At 35.2% G+C, this 24050-nt stretch overlaps 2 protein-coding genes and 1 pseudogene across 2 annotated transcripts; 2 read left to right on the forward strand and 1 right to left on the reverse strand.

Annotated features, from left to right (window-relative positions):
* Positions 1 to 12370: 12370 nt before the first annotated feature.
* Positions 12371 to 13249, reverse strand: LOC107177927 (uncharacterized). The gene has a single exon (XM_015532503.1). The coding sequence runs from the start codon at positions 13247 to 13249 to the stop codon at positions 12371 to 12373; it is 879 nt and encodes a 292-aa protein (XP_015387989.1).
* Positions 13250 to 13999: 750 nt separating this feature from the next.
* On the forward strand, positions 14000 to 17870 carry LOC102620743 (probable LRR receptor-like serine/threonine-protein kinase At3g47570; annotated as a pseudogene).
* A 1626-nt stretch (positions 17871 to 19496) lies between these two features.
* On the forward strand, positions 19497 to 20905 carry LOC107177926 (LRR receptor-like serine/threonine-protein kinase EFR). Its single transcript, XM_015532502.1, has 3 exons — positions 19497 to 19548; positions 20059 to 20194; positions 20305 to 20905. Exons 1-3 carry the CDS (start codon positions 19497 to 19499, stop codon positions 20903 to 20905), a joined length of 789 nt encoding a protein of 262 aa, XP_015387988.1.
* Positions 20906 to 24050: the final 3145 nt, after the last annotated feature.

A 24050-nucleotide genomic window follows, 5' to 3' on the forward strand; every position in this document is an offset into this window, starting at 1 on the left:
ATCGAATTGTATTCTGAACACCCCTAGATTTAAGTCTTCCCCTACCAATCCGCCCATTGTTTTAGGTCATGAAACATTAAATGAGAATGCCCATTTTCTTCACCATAATCTTTAGGAAATTGATCAAATGTCATCATTATTTCAGCAAACTAATATTTTTGTCCCATTTAGTAATAATATTTCTTTTGAAAGATAAAGGGGTGGGTAAAGTCTAAATTATTTTTTATACCCTCCTCTATGGGTAGACCCAACTAAGATCCATGAGAGCTTTAGACCCTACTGAGTCATATTTTTCCTTTTAAATATGCCCGAAGTCCCTTTTGAAAGAGATAATGAAAGGAATTTGGTCATTTCCAAATCTAATTGAATGGTTGTAGTTGAATGTAGAGCTGGCAAATTTTGACATGACCCGATTACCCAACACGAACATGACACCAATAAATAAGTATGGGTCGTCGAAATTAACACGATTATTAAATAGGTCGGGTCCGGGTTAACACAATTTTTTTCCGTGTCGGGTTAGGGTTAAAATTCTTGACCCATTTACCCGATCAATGACATGATTATATTTTCTATTTTAAAATAATTTACAAGTTCTTGTCATCAAAACTCAAATATTAGAGATGATCTCTCTTTTATTTTATTTTTTGAAAGGATGAATATAAACAGTGTTTTATTTACAAAATTTTATATATATTTAGAGCTTCAATAGTGTAAATGTGTAAAATATTGGTAGATGTATATTTTATAATATTGATATATAATATTATTTACATATATATAATTAAAATTTCAATAGTGTAAATATGTAATATTTTGGTAGAATGCATATTTTACAACTACATAACTTTTTTTTTTAAAAGATATTTATGCATATTTCCCTTAGGGATGATAATAGATCGAATCTGACCCAAGATCTACGTGATCCAAATCCAATTGGGTCATATTTGGGTTAGTATAAAATGAATTTGGATTGAATTTGGATATCGATGCACGGATCTAAGGTGGATCTGGAGTAGGTCTAGATTTATCTTAATATATAAATCTAGATCCATATCCACTTACTATTTAAATTTATTTAATTTAAAAGGTTTCTTAACAATTACGTAATTATAAATGATAATAAAATTTATTTATAGCATATTAGTACTATTTAGCATGTATTTAAGAATCTTAAAACTTAAAGGTACTTAAATGATAACAAAACAAAAATTAATTAAGTGTAAAATAAAATTAGTGCAACCGCCCCTAATTTTTTTTTAAGTTTTTCACTCTTCAATTCAGCCTCTTTCTTTCTTTTTAGTCTATTCTCGTTTCGCCAATTTATTTAAATGCTTGGATCAGTCCTTTAAATGCTAGGTGAATCTCTAGACTTGAGTTTTCTTTTCTATCATTCTCTCATAATCTTATTCATGTTGTATAATCACTAATCATTACTATCTATCAACTATAAAATAATTATATTATTCATATATTTAGTTAAATATGGTCATAGTAAAAATAATAAAGCATTGAATATAGTAAACAATATTCAACTTATATGTCATTACTTAATGTTATAGGAACGATGATGGTGCGTCGTGGATATCTGGATGGTGAAGAAGACATTAAAATATTACATTAATCTTATTCATGCAATTACTTTTGATGGATATTTTATTATCTTTCTTATTTGTTTGTTCTAGTGTAAAAGCAAAAGATGCAATATTTATTAGATTTTTGTACAAATTATATAATTTAATTGTTATTAATACATTTTATCTTTAATTTTCTTTCTAAAAAATTATTGCCCTCTTATTATTGAGAATTAGAATTCATAACACATCTAAAATAGATTTGAATTTGATTTTTTTTTTGGATTTGGAGCAAGTATAGATTTTTATTTTTTGTTTTGGACCTGGATATGGAGGAAAAACATGGATCCATGACGGATCTAAAGCAGATACATATCTTAATTTTTATTATAGATATGGATTTTGAGTATAATATATCCAATCCATATTTGTCTCATTGCCATCCATAATTTCCCTGATTTATTTTATAATTTTTTAAATTAAAAATAAAACAATAAAATCTAAATATTTATGTAGATTTCTTTTAATTTATTACTACTAGTTTTGTATTAAAAACAAAAGAGAGAGAATCAATTTGAGTTCAGTGAACAATTTAAAAAAAAATCAAGTTCCTTGAAATTAAATTAAATTTTTTCAACTGAGCCCCACTAATTGAACTGACTAGGTCGGCCACTGTAAAAGGCCATACCATTTTATGAGAAATGGGAGATTTTAAATAACTATTTAAATATTACGATTCTCTCTGTAAATTGTAACATTATAATAAATAATGCATACGGATAGAAAACTGATTTAGAACAAGCCCCTGCATTCCTGAAAGTTTCTTGAACATGAATTTATATCCATGTTTTGATCTGCTTAGACTTTCTTGCTATAACAAATTAATTGGTAGTAATTTGAGCTCCGTTAAACAGCCTGTCGCACAAAGGCATATATGATTGCATATTGAATATGCTTTGAATATATCTATACACACACACACACACACACACATATATATATATATATGCAAGAATCAAAATGATTATGTGATAGATTAGTGACGGATTTAAAAAAATACTGTACCAGGGGTAATTAAATAAAAGGAAGATGTAAAAACCGAAACTTGAATATATAAAATTTTTTAAAATACATTTACAACTGGGTAAAAGCTCGTTTAGTCCTTATATTTTGAGGTTAGTGTCCGTTTAGTCCCTACATTTTTTAAAATACCTCAAAGCATCCCTATCATTAAATTATTGACATCCTTGCCATTACCTTTTATTCATTTTGACTTATTTTTACAATATTACACTATTACAATAATGTTCCTTTTTTTAAACATTATTAAAAAGAAAAATTAAATTACCAGTTTAACACCAAAAAATAAAATAAAAATAATATATATATTAATTTTTTAGGAACACTCTGCTGAGAAGTTAAAATATTAATTTTTTTACAAAATTTATTTTGTTTGGACACACTTGAGCTTCCACAAAAATTAATATATATCTTTTTTATTTTTTTATTTTATTTTTGGGTTTAATTTGATAATCCAATTGTTTTATTAATATCTAAAAAAGAAACATTACTGTAAGAGTGTAAAATTGTAAAAGTGTGCTAAAAAAATAAAAAAATAATGGCATAAGTGTTAATATTTAATAGTAAGGACGTTTTGAGGTATTTTAAAAAATATAGGGATTAAATGGGCACTAAGTTCATAATATAGGGATTAAACAAACTTTTACCCTTTACAACTTGACGTGATTTCTAGACCACTTTCATTTGTATTTGGAAATGACTGCATTACTGATTTTCTTTTAAAATGTTTTTCCATATATATTTCAAAATTATATATATGAGTACTTATATAAAACAAATTAAAAAACACTAAGTGTAAATTGTGTTCAATGTATAACTAATAACTATACACAAAATTACAAAAGAAATTGTCAGGCTAGAATTGGTCACTTAAACAATTGAATGCGTAAATTGATCTATTAAGATTAGTTAAAATTGCCATAAAATTAACATGCGAAAAGGAATAAAAAATTAAATTATTAACTCAATTCGACAAAAAAAAATCTAAAATGGATATGTTTAGTTGATACAAAGATGTTGTAAAGACAAACACATTCTGCTGATCCCACCCAACGCCACAATAATTAAATAAATCACACCCTCCTTTTGCTTTCTTCACAAGATTAAAGAATGAAGAAGCTTGACTACCTGGAGCTTGCTTTTTTGGTTTAACGCAATCCCTAGTGACAAAAGTGGCATCCACAATTCAATAATTAAGAATTGTAAATATTTTGGATTGTGGGCTTTGATTTTTAATTCACACTACGACTCTTACAATTAATAACAGTTTAAATTTTAAAGGATGAGTCTATCTAATAATTTGACATAATTTTTCTTTATGGAATAAAGGTTTTTTTTTATTTTTTTATTTTTGCCTTCAGTAAAGACTCAAGCCCCCATTGATCCTATAATGAATCCGCCTTTGGTGATAGACGTATATTTAGTAAGAACTAAGAATCATGAGCATTACATATTTACATACATACAAATATGAAACATAATCTCAAATTATGGTAGTTGATATTTTCCCATAATTGATTATTTGTTCTCTTAGCATTATTGTAGCTATTTTGAAAGATACAAAAGATTTCACAGTAATATTATTTATATTTCACAGATGGCAACCCATCGGTTAAGGGTTTTGTGGAATAGACTTACCTGTTGCTTTCAGATAAAGCAGAAGAAGAAACATGGAAAGTTCACAAATGCAAATACTTTGAACATAGTCACTACTCATCAGCCAAGAGTCAATCAATTACCAAACTTATAAGTTGGTGTTCGCATTTCTTTAGTCACGTCATGACATATATATGTGGAAATGGTTTTAGTCATCCACTAACACCAGTACATTTTCTCAACGCCCATTTTGTTCGGTCATGAGACATCAAATGAGAAGGTTTGCTTTCTTCACTATAATTTTTAGGGAAATTGGTAAAATGCCATTATTATTTCAGTAAATTTCTCATTTTTCTACTTTTTCTATTGTAATTTTTTTTTTAAAGATCTAGTGTGTAAAACTTAAATTAGTTTTTATTGTCTCCTCATTTTTCCAACTCAGATGACCAACTGAATAAAATTATTTATAAATCACTTAGTCATATCTATAAGGATATCACAACTGTCCACTTATGTTTCAAAATCATCAACCATTAAAATGATTTCGTCAGAGTTCAGCTTTTTTTTTTTTTAATTTGTGTTTAGTATTTTACTCATATGTAGGAAACTCACCATTGATCAATAAAAATAAGGTAACATTCAATTTAACTTCCCTCATAAATTTACATATTTCAATTTTTCTATCAAATTATTGAAACATTAACGAGCCCTATTTATCATTCAAGAAATTACCGTAAAATAGGGTCGTATTGATGAAATTCTTCATGAAACTTTTCATCCTTCTTCATGATAAATGGGTGGTATGAAGTTTTCAATAATTAAGAGGGTGAAACCCTTCATAAATTGACGTATTTCATAGTTATAAGGCTAATTAAGTATGGTTCTGTTGATTAGACTTGCATGTTGCTACATATAGAAGAAGAAGAACAACATGGAAAGTTTATAAATGCAAAAACCTTGAATAAAGTCACTCCTGACGCGTCAAGAGAAAGTTAATTACCAAAATTACATGTCTGTGTTAACATTATCTCTTTAGTCATGTCATGAAACATCATATGTGGTAATGCTTTAAGCCTTCCAAGAATGCGTTTCTCTATGCCCATTTTGTAAGGTCGTAAATCTTCACCACGTTAGTTTAAATTCATCATCATTTTGCCAATACAAGTTGATCTTGGTGTTGATCGAAGAAGGATGCCCACTTTCTACACCAATTTTTTTTATGGAAAATGATCGAATGTCATTATTATTTCAGTAAATTACTCGATTCCCCATTTATGTTTCAAAACCCACTATCATTACAACGAATGTTGACTCTTTTGTTTTTCCGTAATTTACTATTTTACCCATATAATTCACGTTACTAAATACGACTCATTAAATACATTATTATCATAATATATTATTATTTATTATTCATTCCAAACGCACTCAAACTTCAGTAAAACTGTTAAGAGGCTGGCCAAGAATGCCTTCAGGCTTGTCGCAGAGAGATAAATAAAAGGTTTTTCCAACTTCATCATAATGTATAAGTTGTTAATTAGTGTATTTTTGGCCAAAAAACTACATGCATTTGATGTATACTAAGAGATTAAAGGTTCCATTTTCGCTTGCATCTTTATTTAATTTTTAGTTATTTTATTTTATTTAATTTTTAATCTAAAACCGCCTATTCGATTGTTCAAATTAATTAGGGTTAGAATAATTTGGGTAACTAATAAGATATATAATTTCTGCGGCATGATACTCTACTCTTCATTATATTACTTGTGCCGACTAGTACACTTGCTAATTTACGCAACAACATCCTTACCAAGCCACTAAAGCAAAAATATTTCTTTAGATTGAGAAATTTATTGGGTGTTAGGAAAAAAGTTTAAGGGGGAGTGTTGGATTGTAAACTTATTTTCGATCAAAGTCTCAAAAAAACACAAACCCTAGCCTATCTCATAGAACTTTCTAAGTTATGTGAGATTAGGTGTTAGGTAAGATTGGTGAAAGATGTAAAGTGAAATGAGTTAGGTTGCTAATTACAGTGGTGGTTGAGAATAAAGGAGTGATTGTCATTAAATTGTTTTAGTTTATGTGTGGTTATAATTAAGTTTTGGATACTATAAGTACCCTTATTATTTGTGTTGTATGCATCAAGTTGAAGAAGAAGAACACATAAGAAGCAAAACAAAACTTTTAAGAGTGATTCGTGAGAGTGTGTGAATTGATCTTGTAATGTTCTTGAGCTTTTTTTAAAAACATTTGTATTTTATCCTTCAAATTCTCCAACAATAGTATTAATTGATTTTTTTTAATTATTTGTACAAACACAATTTATAGAAGACAAATAAGATGTTATATCAATTGAAATATAAATTAAATATTCCAACTAAGTAAGCATGGAAATGGATCCGGTGCTGGTCAGCAATTGCCTTATATGGGCCCCAAGTAATTGCTGACCATTGATCTGGTACTCAACACAAGCTCAACTGAGCACCGGATCCTGGCCCAAGTAAGCATATATTACTCAAGTTAAAAAAATGCAAGAACCATGATAATTACAATATATAAATATGAAAATGATTCAATTTATGGTAGTTGATGTTTTTCTTTAATTATTTATTTGTTTTCTTGTATAAATAGAGTTGTCTTGCTATTCTGAAAGGTATAAAGCTTTTCAAAATATTGTTATTTATTTTCGACATAAACTACGTAACTTATTGGTTAAGTTGTGGGTCCCACAGAAACTGCAAATGAAGTTACTCCTGTCAATATCAAAGTTCAACCAAGACAACATTATCAAAATTATAGCTGTATGCATGTTCACATTTCTGTAGTCACGTCATGAAACATTGTATGTGGAAACGATTTAAGTCAGTGCGTGCTCTTTACGCCCATTTCGTATACGTTAATTTGAAACATCTTCACTCTGTCTATTAATGTGGAATTTGGTGATGCCGGCCAAAGGGGATACCCACTTTCTTCACTATAATTTTTAGGGAAAATGATGATCAAAATAATTATTGTTTCAGTAAATTAATCATTTTTCCACTTATGTTTCAAAAACCTCTACAATTAAAATGATTCTGCTAATTAACCTTGACTTTTTTTTTTTTTTTGATCAATAAGGGCTCTTAAGAGAGCTAAGGTAACACTAATCGGGAGTGTGCAACCCCATGAACATCCTTAATCAATATGCTAGGCATATTTGGAGGAATTGATTGAAAATAATGTAAACCCAAGGAGAAAGAAAAATTGTACGAAGCTAGGAAATCAGCTGCTTCATTGGCTTCTCGGTAGATATGCTCCACTTTGGTCAGCCAATCACGCCGGAGGAGTGCCTGAATTTCCTGAATGAGGGTAAAATGCTCGTTGATAGGAGGGTTTGAGTTGGAGATTAACTTCATAACACACATGCTATCTACTTCCACATAAACTCTGTGAAAGCCATATTGCTAAGCGATAGATAATCCATGAAATAAACCCCAGAGCTCAGCTGAAGTCACCGAGCACACACCTAAATTGGCACTGTAGCCTACCTGCCAAACACCTCTGAAATCACGGATTAGCCCACCAGCTCCTGCAATCCCCGAAGATTTCTTGGCACCGTCTGAATTTAATTTAACCCAAGGCCAAACAGGCGCAGTCCAACGAATCCATCTTTCGATACGGGTAGTGCCAGCAGCAAAGGAGAACGAATTACTTCGTTGAATTTCAGCAGCCCTTACTTTAATATCCATTGCAATAGTATTACTCTCCCAATAATCCTTAGTAAAAATAAAATGATTCCGCCAAATAGCCACTCCAAACAGGACACGCCAAAGGCTAGTACCTGGAGACTTGTTTGAAGCTTGCAAGTTTCCTGACATCCACCCCTCAAGGTCAGCATTGAAGAACTCATGATGATTATGGTCCCGAAGAAGTCGAATCCAAACCGCTCTAGAAAAAGGACAGTCACGGAGCACATGGACTGTGGTCTCCAACTCATGCCCGCATCTCTCACAATGTGGTTCAATGGGTAAATGTCGTGACGTTAATTCTCCCCGTGTCTTCAAGCGATTGTGAAGCACCAACCAGATGAAAGTCTTTATACTCTGCGGGCCCTTCCATGACCACGCCAACTGCCAGATCGTATTCCTTTCCTGTATGTATGGCTGAGCCAAGTGTTCATACGCTGACTTCACTGTGAACTTTCCATGAGTTGCAGCTGCCCAGTAAGCTTTATCAGCACCAGTTCGCGCCGAAGGTGGATGAACTGAAGCAATGTGCATCACTGCATTATGAAATAAGAGGTAGCTAAACTTCGGCTAGTTCCAGGTGCCATCTGCAGTCACAAAGTCAGCCACATACAAATCACAAAGTTCAGGAGGTATTGGTTTCAAAATAAAAGCCGTAAGAGGAGAAGATTATGTGGCCCAACAGTCCCACCAAAATTTCACTCTCAGACCATTACCAATATTCCAACGTAACCCCCGTTTGGCATGATCCCAAACTCAACACACAGATTTCCACAAATGAGAGCCATGCCGAATGGGAAGAAAATGTGGGATATCCGAGAGAGACACTCTGTACTTTGTAGCTAGTACTTGGGCACAAAGTTTACTAGGTTCAGTGATCAAATTCCATGCAACCTTCAATAATAAAGCTTCATTCATAATCTCCAACCTCTTAAATCCTAGCCCACCAGCCAGCTTCGGTTGACAAATAGTGCGCCAACTAACTAAACTCATCTTACGCATTTCGTCATTCCCACTCCACAAGAATCTTCTGCAAACTTGATTTATTTTCGTCTTGATACTAGCCTGTAAATTAGTAGTCTGCATAGCATAAATAGGAATTGCTTGGAGGACGGATTGGGTGAGGGTAATACGTCTTGCAAGGGACAGTTGAGAAGCAGCCCAACCTGAAAGTCTCTGCTTCATTTTATCTAGAATTCCCTGGTATGTTTGCTTTGAAACCCGACGATGCAGCAGAGGCATGCCTAAGTAATTACCCAAATCTTTTTTGACTGTATACCTCAGTTCGCGCCCCAAACGAACAGCTGCAGCCCCGTAGATATTCTTAGAAAAATATACTTGAGTCTTAGATTTGTTCACCTTTGCGTCGGAACTCAAACAAAATTCTTCTAAGACCGAATTAATGAAACAAGCTTGTGCACTAGAAGCCTCTGCAAAGAGTAATAGATCATCAGCAAAAAATAAATGGCTTAGGGGAGTACCCATTCGAGCTAATCGAATTGGTTTCCATTGTTCTTTCTGAATGGAGCGGTAAATCCCATGACTCAGTCTCTCAATGCAGAGAACAAAAATATACGGAGATAACGGGTCACCCTGCCGAACACCTCTACTAGGGGCAAAATCCTCCGTTAATTCCCCATTCCACAAAATGTTCATCCTATTAGACTTAATGCACTTCATTATTAACTGGACGAGATCGAAAGGCAAAGCTAGCTCCATTAAGGTCTCATGAATAAAATTCCAGTTCAATCTATCATAAGCTTTCTCTAAATCAATCTTAATAGCCATTAAACCTTTTTTACCCATCTTCTGTCGCATAGAGTGGACAACCTCTTGAGCGATGATGATATTCTCCGTAATATGCCTGCCGGGGACAAAACTTGTCTGGTGAGGTCCAACAAGATCAAGGAGTAAAGCTTGGAGTCTAGTCACAATAATCTTGGTTACTGTTTTATAAAAAACTGTGCATAAACTAATAGGGCAATACATCTTAAAGGATGTGGGACGCTCAGTCTTTGGGATTAAGACTAAGAGAGTTTTACTAACCTCTCTGGGGATACTGTGCGAATTGAAGATTTCTTTTATACCAGAACTAAAAGACTCACCAACAATATGCCACTGAGCCTGATAAAACCCTGCAGGGTAACCATCGATTCCAGGAGCTTTGAGTGGACTCATCTGACAGATAGCCTTATGAATTTCTTCCTTATCAATCGGCATAGCAAGACTCGCCAAGCGGGTATGGTCAATTTGAGGAAAACACCCTTGCACATGATACGGCTGATATGTATCCTGTTCAGATTAATATAGAGTAGAGAAAAAATTCACAGCATGGGTTTTAATTTCTTGAGCTTCATAAAGCCAATTACCTTCATCATCCCTAATCGCAGTGATGCGATTATGAGCCCTCCTTGTAATGGTTTTTTGGTGAAAAAATGATGTATTCCGATCCCCATATTTTATCCACTCTCTGCGAGATTTTTGATACCATAACAACTCCTCTTGGGACAATACTTCTTCCAACTTCTTTTTTAAACTTGCCTCCAGACGATACAGGCTACTGAGCGGCCGATTTTCCAAGGCTTTCTGAACCCCACCAAGTCGTGCCAACAATTCCTTTTTCTGTTTAAATATATTGCCAAAAATTTCCCTATTCCAATTAGCTACCTTACTTGTGAAGTGAGAAGCTGCTTGAGCATACGGCATATTTCCCTGCCAATTATCTTGCAAAAAATTCCCAAACCGATTATCTGTCATCCAGGCCGCTAGAAAACGGAACGGCTTTATACTCCCCACTCCTCTACCATTGCGCTCAAAACGAACCAAAACCGGTCTGTGATCAGATTCAACTCTCGGAAGATTGGTAACTAAGTAATTCTCGAAACTTTAGAATCCAATCCTTATTACTCAGAGCACGATCCAGGCGCTTGGATAAACTCCCACGAGCCCAAGTGAAACAAGGACCACTGAAAGGCAAATCAACCATTTGATTAGCATGAAACCATGAATTAAATATTGGACAAATACCCGAGCTCAGTTGAGACCCGCCACGTTTTTCCTCAGCATATAAAATTGAATTAAAATCGACCCCACCAGTCAAGGATCATGCATCGAACTCGCAATGCAATTCAACTGATGCCAAAGTTCACGACGGCGAATGGAGTTGGGGCTCGCATAGACTGCTGTGACCCAAGCTTGAGTAATATTCTAGGCACTGATTTTTAAGTGTATAAGCTTATTATGATTTAAGGCAACCTCAACCTCAAAAAAGTCACGCCATAACACCCCTCCAGAGAAACCATTAGCCTCCACGCGATGAGAGCGGTCAAAACCACTTTTTTTTATAAAATCATCAGCTTTCTTCCCACTTATTCTTGGCTTGAAAATTGCTACAACTGTAGGATTGTAGTTCTTAACTAAAGCAACAAAAATTCGTTTAAAAGTTGGGGACCCCGCCCTTTGAACGTTCCAGAATAATATTGAAATTGTCATAAAACAATTTTGGATAAAGTGGGTGAGCAGGAACAGCATACGCACTAAGCCTCACCATCATTCCTTCATGCACTCCAGGAGTCTCCTGTACAACCGTGTCTTCATTATCAGACATAATGGCTTCACCTTCATGTCCAAATACAGGTTGAGAATCGCCCTCATAATTCACCCTTATGTCGATACCCCCTGCCTCCTTACCATCGGGAGGCTCCGCAAGCTACTTTGGAGGAAGTTGCTGTGCAGGTTTGGCAACAAATGTTTCACTTGGTGGCTGTCTTGCAGTGGCCTGGTTTCTAACAGGTAAGGTGACAGCTGTATGTTTTGTGGGATCAAGAGTTGTCAAGTTGAAGGTAAATTCAGCGGGATCACTAGAAGTATGTCTCAAGTGGCTCAGGTTGGGGTCATTAGTATTATGGGATAGGATTTTGGTGACACGGGGACGTAAAGTTTCATGCATGGAACTGGATGCGGTAGGGTGCAGTGGTTTAGGTTTTGGAAACTGTGGTTTTGCCACTTGCTTTCCTTTGGATAGATGGTGATGAGGTTTTAGGATGCGAGAGGTTTTCAAAGTAGTGTTTTTTCGATTGTGGAAGTGGTCGGTAATGGATGTGGTTGGTTGCTGGGGAGGGACGTGTGTGGGGTTCTGAACAACAAGCTCCTCTATAGTTGGTGCATCATGATTGTCAGATAAGGCAGCAAATCGAGAGGTAGTATTGAAATTCTTGCGCTGATTCCTTTTCGAATCCGTAATGTTCTCCTTATCCACAACTGATCTAGCTCTCCCTTTACGCTCCACAACCATCCATGGGCCAAATCTCTCACTGCTGCTGTTGGCCACAGTTGGTACACCGATCTCATTAAATTATACATTCTCTAGTGGATTGTTCTCAGGGTTTGTCTCGTTTATATCCCATTCGAAGTTTGTTTATGCAAGCAAGCTGTGCTGTTGTGACCATACTTACCACAATGGTAGCATATGATCGGCAGCCCTTCATATTCAACCTTCTGAATCCTTCCATCCAAGTTAAACCGAGACACCAACGGCTTAGTAAGAGAGACACGAATAGCAATCCTAGCGAATTTGCCCCTTTCCCGCAATTCAGTTCGATAATCAATCTTAATGACATTACCCACAAGTTGTCCAATCTTTCTTAGGACACGCTTATCATATAAGTGGAAAGCCATTCCAGGCAACCGAATCCAAACAACTGCAGAATCAATTTCTGTAATGGTGCTATCAAAGCTGGGAGTCCAAGGTTGGACTGTTAGATAATGTCCAAAAATTACCCATGGCCCCTCAGTTAACGCATAAACAGCATCCTCTGATGAGTTAAGCTGTATTAAATAGTAATTATTCTCAAGGTCGATTACTGAAAAATCCGAAATCATATGCCACATGACCTTCAGCCGACTGCACAAAACCTTATAGCCTATATTCCTCCCCAACAACTTTACCACCACAAAGTTTTGCCACGGTTTAACTAATTTCTCATGGATTCGTTGGGAAAAATTAATAGTTAGCATGGCACCATCGTCCCCAACAATTACATCTCCAGGTTCAAAGTCCCACTCGTCATCCATCTCAGTATCATCGAAACTTCTCTGTTGAGTACGGTGCATGAGTGCATCCTTGAAAGATAGCGGCGGTGGGTTATCCGCATCCATACCATGGCTGCGAAATCGAGCCTTTTTGGTAGAACGATCCTCAGGCAGCGGTGGTGAAATCGTTTTCAGTAAACTAGGGTTTTCATGGGTTTCGAGATTTTCGGAGCTTTCCGACATCTTCGGACTTGCGTCTCTTTTTTAAATTCGTATTAATTAACCTTGACTTTGTTTTGTGTCGACTACTGTTTTCTGCACATGATGTAATAAAACTGAGCATGACTAACAAAAATATCTAGAGGTAAAGGAGTGTTTTTTTTATTTTGGATTTATACTACAAGTGTTTTAACAAATTTCAAGATATACTACAAGTGTTTAACCATTTTGATATTTAATTTTTATTAATAGTATGGGTTATGATTTATAAGATGAGGGTTACAAGAGAGTGAAAAATTATACTATTCATTTCCAACATTTTATGAGTTACATTAATTTATTGACAACTTGATTCTCTAATTTAGCTATGTTTACTAATATTAAATAAAACTTATGTCATATAAATAAAATTACTTAAACACATGATTAGTTATTGTTTAAAAAGCTGTAACATTATGCAACTAGGGGGTTATTGGATATTATAAAAATAAAAAGTGGTATATATTAAGGATAAAAATTCTAAGTTGAGTTGAGTTTTTACTGAATAATAGTAGTTTAGAAAAGATAAATAAAAAAATTAAATTTAAAATAATTTTGATCATAAAAAAAAACCCGAATATCCCAACGAAAATATCAATGTGGCATTAAGTGCCCGATATTTAAGGTCAAATAGGTTTTAGAGCCAATTGGTTTTAACCCGTAAACAAAAGTGGGATCCATTAAAATCTTTAATGGCACCGGAACAAAAAGTCTTTTTGTGGGTTTGTTGAAGAACTAAGAATATGCTGCCAACACAATGTGAAAGTACATTGGAAGATCAACATTTTGAGGGACAAAATTTACATATAAATTAACTTTGACAGACGCATACTTCAACAAATACCGGCTATACTGAAGGAGAAAAGTTTGCCATTTATTCACCATGGGCATAAGAGTGTCTTGCTCTTTCTTCGCTCCGTACACTGTCCTTTTATTCTACTTTACCTCACGCCTCCTTCCTCATCAATTCCTTGGTATACAGGCTTCTACAGTTGCCAGCAACGAGACAGACCGGCTAGCCTTGCTTCAATTCAAGTCGAAGATCACTCATGACCCTCTTGGTGCTTTAGGCTCATGGAATGCATCCATCCATTTTTGCAATTGGTATGGTGTTACATGTAGTCGTAGGCACCAGCAGAGAGTCACGATCTTGGACTTGGGGTCCCTTAAGCTTGCTGGCTCTATAACACCACATATTGGAAATTTGACCTTTCTCAAAGTTCTAAATCTCGAAAACAATAGTTTCACCCATGAAATCCCTTCAGAAATTGGTCGTTTGAGAAGATTGCAAGTACTAGCTCTTAACAACAACTCAATTGGTGGGGAATTCCCGCCAATATATCCCGATGCTCAAACCTTGCTCAAATCAATCTACTTCAGAAGCAGTTGGTGGGAAAACTTCCATCAGATTTTAGCTCCTTGTTAAAGATTGAATTTCTCAGCTTAGGTTTTAACCATCTGACAGGAAGTATACCTTCTTCCTTCGGAAACTTAACATCCATTGATACACTTTATCTGTCCCAAAATAATTTAGATGGGAGTAGTCCGGATACTCTTGGCTTGTTGAAGAATCTTGGGACCCTGGCATTGGCTGCAAATAGGCTATCTGGTACTATTCCTTCTTCAATCTTCAATATCTCTTCGATCACAGTTTTTGAAGCGGGAACGAACCAAATTCACGGGTGTATTCCCCTGGACATCGGTTTTAGTCTCCCAAATCTGCAATTTTTCAGTGTTATGTTTAACCAAATTACTGGAAGTATTCCACCGTCTATATCTAATGCCTCAAAGTTGGAAGTACTTCAAGTAACTGATAATAAATTAAGAGGGGAAGTACCTTATTTGGAAAAGGTACAAAGGCTTTCTATATTCATGATTACAGGGAATAGTCTTGGGAGTGGGGGACGCCACGATTTAAACTTCCTCTGTTCTCTGACTAATGCAACAATGTTAATATGGGTGGGTATAAATGTCAACAATTTTGGCGGGATACTACCTGGATGCATTAGCAACTTCTCAACCACTCTTGAAATGTTTCTCCTTGACCACAATAAAATAGTTGGAAGCATTCCAGCGGGATCGGAAAGTTTGTCAACTTGCAAAGTTTGCACATGTGGAACAACCAAGTATCAGGTACCATCCCCCTCGCCATAGGAGAGCTCCAAAATTTAGGGATATTGGCTTTAGATTCTAACAGATTATCAGGAAATATTCCACCCTCTATTGGAAATTTAAAAAAATTGGTAGAACTATATGTGAGTGACAATTTTCTTAAGGGCAGTATCCCTTCAAGCCTAGGACTGTGTGAGAGCTTGACAACAATTGGTCTTTTCAACAACAATCTTAGCGGTACCATACCTCCTCAATTAATGGGCCTCACATCCTTAGTTGCTCTAGATTTGTCTAGAAACCAATTTAGAGGTTCCTTTCCTACTGAAGTTGGAAATCTAATAAATCTAGAAACATTAACTGTTTCCGGAAACATTTTACAAGGTGAGATTCCTAGTACTCTTGGTAGTTGTATAAAATTGGAAATATTGGAGATGCAAGGCAACGTATTCCAGGGTCCAATTCCTTCATCACTGAGTTCTTTAAGAGGTCTTACAATATTGGATTTATCTCGAAATAAACTTTCGGGCGAAATTCCTGAATTTTTGGTAGGATTAAAAGTAATAGAGAATTTAAATTTGTCTTACAACGACCTTGAGGGCATGGTACCAACAGAAGGAGTTTTTAAGAATGCAAGTGCTATTTCGGTTTTGGGAAATAATAAGCTCTGTGGTGGCATATCTGAATTTAAACTTCCACCATGTGGTTTAAAGAAATCTAGAGAAAGGAGATTGACCTTTGAACTAAAATTAGTCATTGCCATTGTTTCTGGGCTTATGGGACTTGCTTTAACTCTATCTATTTCATTTCTTTGTTGGGTAAGGAAAAGAAAAGAGCAATCAAATCCAAACAGTTTGATAAATTCACTCCTAAACCTATCATATCAAAATCTTCACAATGCTACTGATGGGTTCTCCTCAGCAAACCTTATAGGCACTGGTAGCTTTGGGTCTGTTTATAAAGGTGTTCTTGATGAGGGTAGAACAACTGTCACAGTGAAGGTTTTTAATCTTCATCATCATAGAGCTTCTAGGAGTTTTATAGCTGAGTGTAGGGCATTGAGGAGCATTAGACATCGAAATCTTGTCAAGGTTTTCACTGCATGTTCAGGAGTGGATTATCAAGGTAATGACTTCAAGGCTCTTGTATATGAGTTCATGCAGAATGGAAGCCTAGAGGAGTGGTTGTATCCTGTCAATAGAGAAGACGAGGTAGACAAAGCACCAAGGAATTTAAATTTGCTTCAGAGACTGAACATTGCCATTGATGTAGCATCTGCACTGGACTATTTGCACCATGATTGCCAACCTATTACTACTCATTGTGATCTCAAACCCAGCAATATTCTTCTTGATGAAGAAATGGTTGCACATGTAGGTGACTTTGGATTAGCAAGATTTCTTCCACCCACTCATGTGCAAACAAGCTCCATCGGTGTCAAAGGATCTATTGGTTATATCGCTCCAGGTATCATCTTTTATATTTATCATAATTTGACCTCCAAAGAATTAAAAAAAGGAATGTTCCTCTTCAATGAAAATTTTACGGTAACTTTCGAAACAAAATTTTTGACATTGTTGAAAATACTCTGAATTTCTTCTATAAAATCTTATACTATTTCATGTAAAATTGTTGAATGACAGAGTATGGCCTAGGTAGTGAGGTGTCAACAAATGGAGATGTTTACAGTTATGGGATACTCATGTTAGAATTGATAATAAGGAAAAAACCATCAGACATAATGTTTGAGGGTGATATGAATCTACATAACTTTGCAAGAATGGCCTTACCTGATCATGTGATGGATATTGTTGATTCAACACTTCTAAATGATGTCGAAGATTTGGCTATTATAAGTAATCAAAGGCAAAGGCAGATAAGAGTCAACAACATTATAGAATGTCTCATTTCTATGCTAAGAATCGGAGTTACTTGTTCAATGGAGTCGCCAAAAGACCGAATGAAGATGACCAATGTTGTCCATGAATTACAATCTACCAAGAACATTCTTCTTGGATCTAGAACCATGCGCGAAATGCAAAGATTTCGCTGAATGATATAAATTCCCCTTTAGTTTTTGACAAGGTAATGTTAATTTATGTTGTTTCTTATTACTTGTCATTTTCTTTTAATAATGTTTTTACACTTCTACCAATCACAGGGCGACAGTACAGTTAAATGAATACTTCATTTAGAAGAACGCAAAATTTGACCTTAAACAAGGAAGACAGTCAAGTGATCAGAAGAGACTATTTTCTGGGGGCTGCATGCTAGAGGCACAACATTTTATCAATTCTGTGTAGACCGTGCTCCAGTTATATATGTATTCAATCCATTAAAATAAATAATGTGGAATTTTTGTACTGAAATTTTTAGTATTTAATTTGTTTAAGAATGACTATGATCATCTAGCTTCCTTGTGGTATCTCTCCGACTGGTTTGGAATTTTATTGAAATAAATATGGACTATTATTTCGGAACATCTTCTGTTATTTGTACCTAGTAAATATATAAATCTTGATCTGATTTGACTGAATTTTCTTCAGTCTCTTTGTAGCGGTGTCCATATTTCTTGCTTGAGGTTTGAACTCGGTCAAAATATAAAAGAACAATCGCTCAGGCCGACTCGATTTCAGTTTTGATGGAAGTTCTCATGACGATGCAATATATTGTGATCAATATGCACAAGTGACTTTCGCAATAATCCAAGTCTCAGTTTTTAGAAGAATCAGTACATCCATAAATCAGCAAAAAGAAGATACAAATCAGAGAGTGCACACAAAATAGTATCAGGTTGATTATCTAAACGTGCCAATAGTTAGTCCAATTCAGTCTTACAAACTTGTCGTAGACCAACTAAAAATGGTTGCTTCAACTAATAACTAGACTGAAAAGAGCTATGGAAGTCAACCCAAATTCTCCGGGAGTGTTTCAGCCTAGCTATTACCACTAATGATTTTTGTGGCCATCACCTAATTACGCCATCATATAATTATATCAAATGATGGACTGATTGACAGAGCTGGAAGCTTGTGAGTTTGTACTTTAATTTGATTTGTGATTGATGCAGTATTTGTTTCTTGTTTTATGACTGACATGATACTCTGATATATTCTAGATTTTCTCCGGTAGTAGGGGTGTCTAACTAGCACAACTTCACATGTGGACTTTTGGATTCTGGTGATTGTTGTTCAACTGGTTTTGTGAAACAATTCATCGAACACTTATTCTAACATTTTCCTTGAGCGAATTAATTTGCATTTACTTAGAGCTCCTTCAAAGCTTTGATTTTGTTGTTAATCCTCAATAATCCAGAGTTTCGGTTTTTAGAATTCCTTTGTGCTGCATTGCGGAAAAAATCACTAACGAATCTATCTAAATTTCAGGAAATTGATAAGAAATTGTGTGAATTCTAGAGCTATATTTATATATAAAATCATTGTCAAGTGTAGGGCTCTTAAACTATGCGATTTAAGATATTTTTTAATTAATTATAAAATTGTACAGTTCAAGAGAGTTAAAAACTAACTCTTTTAAATTTCATAGTTTAATAGTGTGTTTGCGGAAAATAAATAAATAATTAAAGAGAAGAGGGCGGAGGGATCAGCAAAAAGGAGGTACTTGTGTAACTAATTACCAATGCGTGTCATTTGTATGTTTTGTCCTATATCATTGATGTGTTATTACTTCTTAATGACTCGAGAACCTCTAATTCAAATCATCAATCTTTATAGATTGTTATAATTTGATGAAGTAGAGTCACAAATTAATTTCTCTGGTTTTTCATTATAAGTAATCATAACATTAATTATAAATTTCACATACTATACCAGGATCGTTTTAAGAAACGGATATCAAAACAATCTTTAAGAATCATATTGAACTTAATTATAACAAGTCGCATTGTCCTCAACATTATCATAGTTGAAAATCAGCTTTTGAATATAACTTTTGTTATTGTCTACTTTAATATCATACAATAATTATTAATTTATGTAGTAAGTTTGTCCTATTATTGTAAAATAGACAAATTTTCAAAAAATTTATTATTTTATAAATTTATTTAATTATTAATTTCAAAAGTTGACTAAAAATAAATGCACAAAATTTTTAAGTTTCTATGATGACCAGTGCAAAGGTTATGCTAGAAGGCTCCGGCCGGCACTTCAGGAGAGGTACGTGATAATACTAAAAATCGCAGGGCCCTGTTAAGTGGCTACAATATTAATTCTTGATTCCTAAACCTTGAATTTTGAAAAACCCACTTCACCAAATACGAGCTACTAAGTGAAATTTGCAATTTAAAAGAGAGTAAATAAATAAATAAAACAAGGGCATAAGAGTGTCCAATATCACCCTGTTGTTGAGGCTCTTTCTACAATCTCAGTAACCATCCGAAAGGTTTGACAAAATTATGAATGTTACATTATGATTATAATAATAATTACATGGTAGCCCTGCTGAGTAGATACATTGGTCTAGATTCTTGATTGTTGAACCTTAAATTTTGACAAACCCATTCCACCATTTACCTGCAACTCAGAGATAAAAATTTTCCATTCAACATGAGCATAAGAGTGCCTTGCCCTTGCACTTTCTTTTTGCTGCGTATGCTGTCCTTGTATTCTGCTTTAGCTTCCACACCATTCTAATTCCTGAAATCCCTGGTGTAAGGGCTTCTGCAGCAGTCGGGAACGAGACAGATCGACTAGCCTTGCTTGAATTCAAGTCCAAGATCAGCCATGACCCTCTTGGTGCTTTAGGCTTGTGGAATGAATCCATCCACTTCTGCCAATGGCATGGCGTTACTTGTAGTCGAAGGCACAGAAAGTCACAATCTTGGACTTGGAGTCCCTTAAAATTGCTGGCTCCATATTACCCCACATTGGAAATTTGAGCTTTCTTAAAATATTGAATCTCGAAAACAATAGCTTCACCCATGAAATCCCTTCGGAAATTGGTCGTTTGCGAAGATTGCAAGTACCAGATCTTAACAACAACTCAATTGGTGGGGAAATTCCTGTCAATTTATCCAGTTGCTCGAATCTTATCCGCATCGGTCTAGCTAAAAATCAGTTGATGGGTAAAATTCCTTCAGATTTTGGCTCCTTATCTAAGATTGAAGTTCTCTCTTTAGGTTTTAACAATCTGATTGGAAGTACACCTCCTCCTTTAGGAAACTTATCATCCCTTCGTAAAATTTCTTTAGCCATCAATAATTTGGCCGGGAGTATCCCTTTTACTTTAAGCAAACTAAAGAATCTTGTGATTCTTTATCTTGGCGTTAATAGGTTGTCTGGTATTGTTCCTTCTTCAATCTTCAATATCTCTTCCATCGCAGAGTTTGATGTGGGAGAGAATAAAATTCAAGGGAATATTCCCTTGGACTATGGTTTTACTCTACAAAATCTCCAATATTTCAGCATTGGTACTAACCGAATTACTGGAGCTATTCCACCTTCTATATCCAATGCCTCGAAATTGGAAGTATTTCAAGCCCTGAACAATAAACTAACAGGGGAAGTGCCTTAATTGGAAAAGCTACAAAGTCTTACTTTGTTCAGAGTTGCATCCAACAGTCTTGGGAGTCGGGGACACAATGATTTAAACTTCCAGTACTCTTTGACTAACGCAACAAGTATAATCGAGTTGAACATAAATGACAACAATTTCGGAGGGTTTACTACCTGGATGCATTACCAACTTCTCAACAACTCTTGAAATATTGCTCCTTGACAGTAATAAAATATATGGAAGCATTCCAGTTGGGATTGGAAAGTTTATCAACTTGCAGAGACTGGAGATATGGAACAACAGATGGTCAGGTACCATTCCCGCTGCCATAGCAGAGCTCCAAAATTTGGGGATATTGGGTTTACAAAGATACAGGTTTTCAGGAAATATTCCACCTTCGATTGGAAATTTGAAAATCTTATTCAAACTAAGTTTGACTTACAATCTTCTTGAGGGTAACATTCCATCAACCTTAGGCCAGTGCGAGAACTTGGAAGAAATTGATCTTTCTAATAACAATCTTAGTGGCACCATACCTCCCCAATAGATTAGTCTCTATTGAAGATGTGAAGCTCAAATCTAGATCTAGGAATGTGTATGACGTGTCATTTGCTTGTCAAAAAGAGTAACGACGTGTCGAGCATTGAAGTTTAGAGAAGTTGCATGATACAAATGCTATGTTGGCTGGTTGCATTAGTTACGCACATGGTTCATCACGTGCTTCACTAATCCAAACGGCAGCCACATCTGCGTTTTGGGTAGCAGATTGTTTGAGTGTCTAAAAAGTGTCCCTGAGCAATTTCAAGAGGTGGTTAAATATGTTAACTCACGCGGGAGGCAACTGGAGTTGTTTGGCTAGGAACCCAGAAGCGTGAGCTGGTTACTTGGGGTTCTTCCAGATGGTTCTGAGGGGAGTATAAAAGGTCTTATGATCTGTTACTAGGGGGTATTAATTTAGTTACATGTACTCTTCGTCTTTGTATCTTGTAATCTCGGAAATCAGTAAAAGCTTGCTTCTCTTTTCACAGTGGATGTAGGCAAGAAAATGGCTGAACCACTATAAATCTTAGTGTAGTGTGTGATCTGTTTTTTGCCATTTCTGCTTTTGTTTTTGGTTCTTGATTAATTCCAGTTACCAAGCCAAAGTTCTCGTTAAACTTAGTATAATGTTAAACCTAGTTAGAGATCAAGTTGCTTAGAGTGGATCTTAGGGGTTCCAAGTTGATCTTGGTAGTTAACTTGGTTCTAACAAATTGGTATCAGAGCTGATCTCTAGTTTCTTAGTCTCTGCAATGGCGTCAGTTAAACTCGAGGTCAAGAAATTTAGAGGCGAAAATGATTTTCATCTATGGAGGCTCCAGATGAGAGCCTTACTGGTGCATCAAAGATTGGATATTCCACTCGATGAAGAATCATCATCTAAAAAGCCAATGAAGGTGACTGATGAAGAATTATCTGATGTGCTTGATAGGGCACATAGTACAATAATTCTAAGCCTTTGAGATAGTATACCTAGAGAAGTTGGTGGTGAAAAAATAGCAGCAGGGTTATGGAAGAAGCTTAAAGACTTATACACAAACAAATCAATGGCCAAAAGACTCGCCATAAAGAAGAAGCTATATACCTTGTAGATGGAAGAGGGATCATCAATTACTTATCACATTGATGCTTTCAACAAGATCATCTTGGATCTTGAAGATATTATTGTGAAAATTGATGATGAAGATAAAACCATGATTTTGCTTTGTTTTCTGCTAAGTTCTTATGAGAATCTTATGGATACACTGATGTATGGGAGAAAAAACCTCTCTATGGTAGATGTTAAAGAAACTCTGAGTTCCAAGGCTACAATCAAGAGAGAAGTTAGGGAAGGAGAAAGTCTGACAGCAAGGAGAAGAACTGAAAAGAGAGAAACCAGCAAGGGTAAAAAGAAGAGATTCAAATCCAAACCAAAGAACTTAAAGTGTTTCCATTGCCACAAGGAAGGTCATTTCAAGAAGGACTGTCCTGAAAGGAAAAACAATAATAAATATACAAAAGAAAAGAGTAGAGATGTTGTTGTTGCATCAGAACTTAAAGAATCTGATGGAGTTCTAATAGCAATTGATGGTCAAACCAAAGGTAATTGAATTTTAAATTCTGGTTGTTCCTTCCACATGTGCCCAAATAAAAATTTATTCATAAACTATGAAGCTTGTGATGGTGGAGTAGTTGTAATGGGTAATGATGCAAGCTACAGAATGGTTGGTAGGGGTTTAATTAGGTTGAAAATATATGATGGCATGATTAGGGAATTAAGGGATGTGAGACATGTGCTAGAATTTAAAAGAAATCTTATCTCCCTAAGGATGATGGATAAAATGAGGTGTCTAGTTAAACTTGAGTCAGGCACTTTAAAGGTTATGAAGGAGTCAATGGTTGTGATGAAAGGAAACATGAGTAATGGTCTGTATGTACTTTAGGGCTCAGCTGTTATATGGGATGTTGTTGTGTCAAACCAAAATCTAAACAAAAACATGTTGTGGCATATGAGGTTAGGCCATATGAGTGAAATAGACTTAAAAGAACTATCAAAACAGGGGATCTTAGATGTCAATAAGGTAGAGTCTTTGAGATTCTGTGAAGATTGTGTCCTAGGAAAATCTTCAAGAGTGAAATTCAGTACTGGTATTCATAACTCAAAGGGAACTCTAGACTTCATGCTTATTTGTGTGGGCCTGCACAGACAGCTTTTTTAAGTGGGGCAAGGTATTTCTTATCTCTCATAGATGACTTCTTTATAATGGTTTGGGTGTTTTGTTGAAGAGCAAAGATAGAGTGTTTGATCAGTTCAAGATCTAAAAAACACTAGTTGAAACACAAACAAATAGGAAAGTGAGAAGACTGAGAACAAACAATGTATTAAAGTTCTGCAATAAGGACTTTGATAATGTTTGCACAAAACATGGCATGGTTAGACACAAAACTGTAAGACACACACTACAGCAAAATGGATTAGCTAAAAGAATGAATAGGACCCTAATAGATAAAGTTAGGTGTATGCTTCTTCACTTAAAGTTATCCATGAACCTATGGGTTGAAGCTCTAGACACAGTATGCTACATAGTAAACATGAGTCTCTCTTCTATAATTGATTTTAAAATTCCATATGAGCTCTGGTCTG

This window comes from Citrus sinensis, chromosome 4 (genome assembly GCF_022201045.2).
Source record: "Citrus sinensis cultivar Valencia sweet orange chromosome 4, DVS_A1.0, whole genome shotgun sequence".
NCBI lineage: Eukaryota > Viridiplantae > Streptophyta > Magnoliopsida > Sapindales > Rutaceae > Citrus > Citrus sinensis.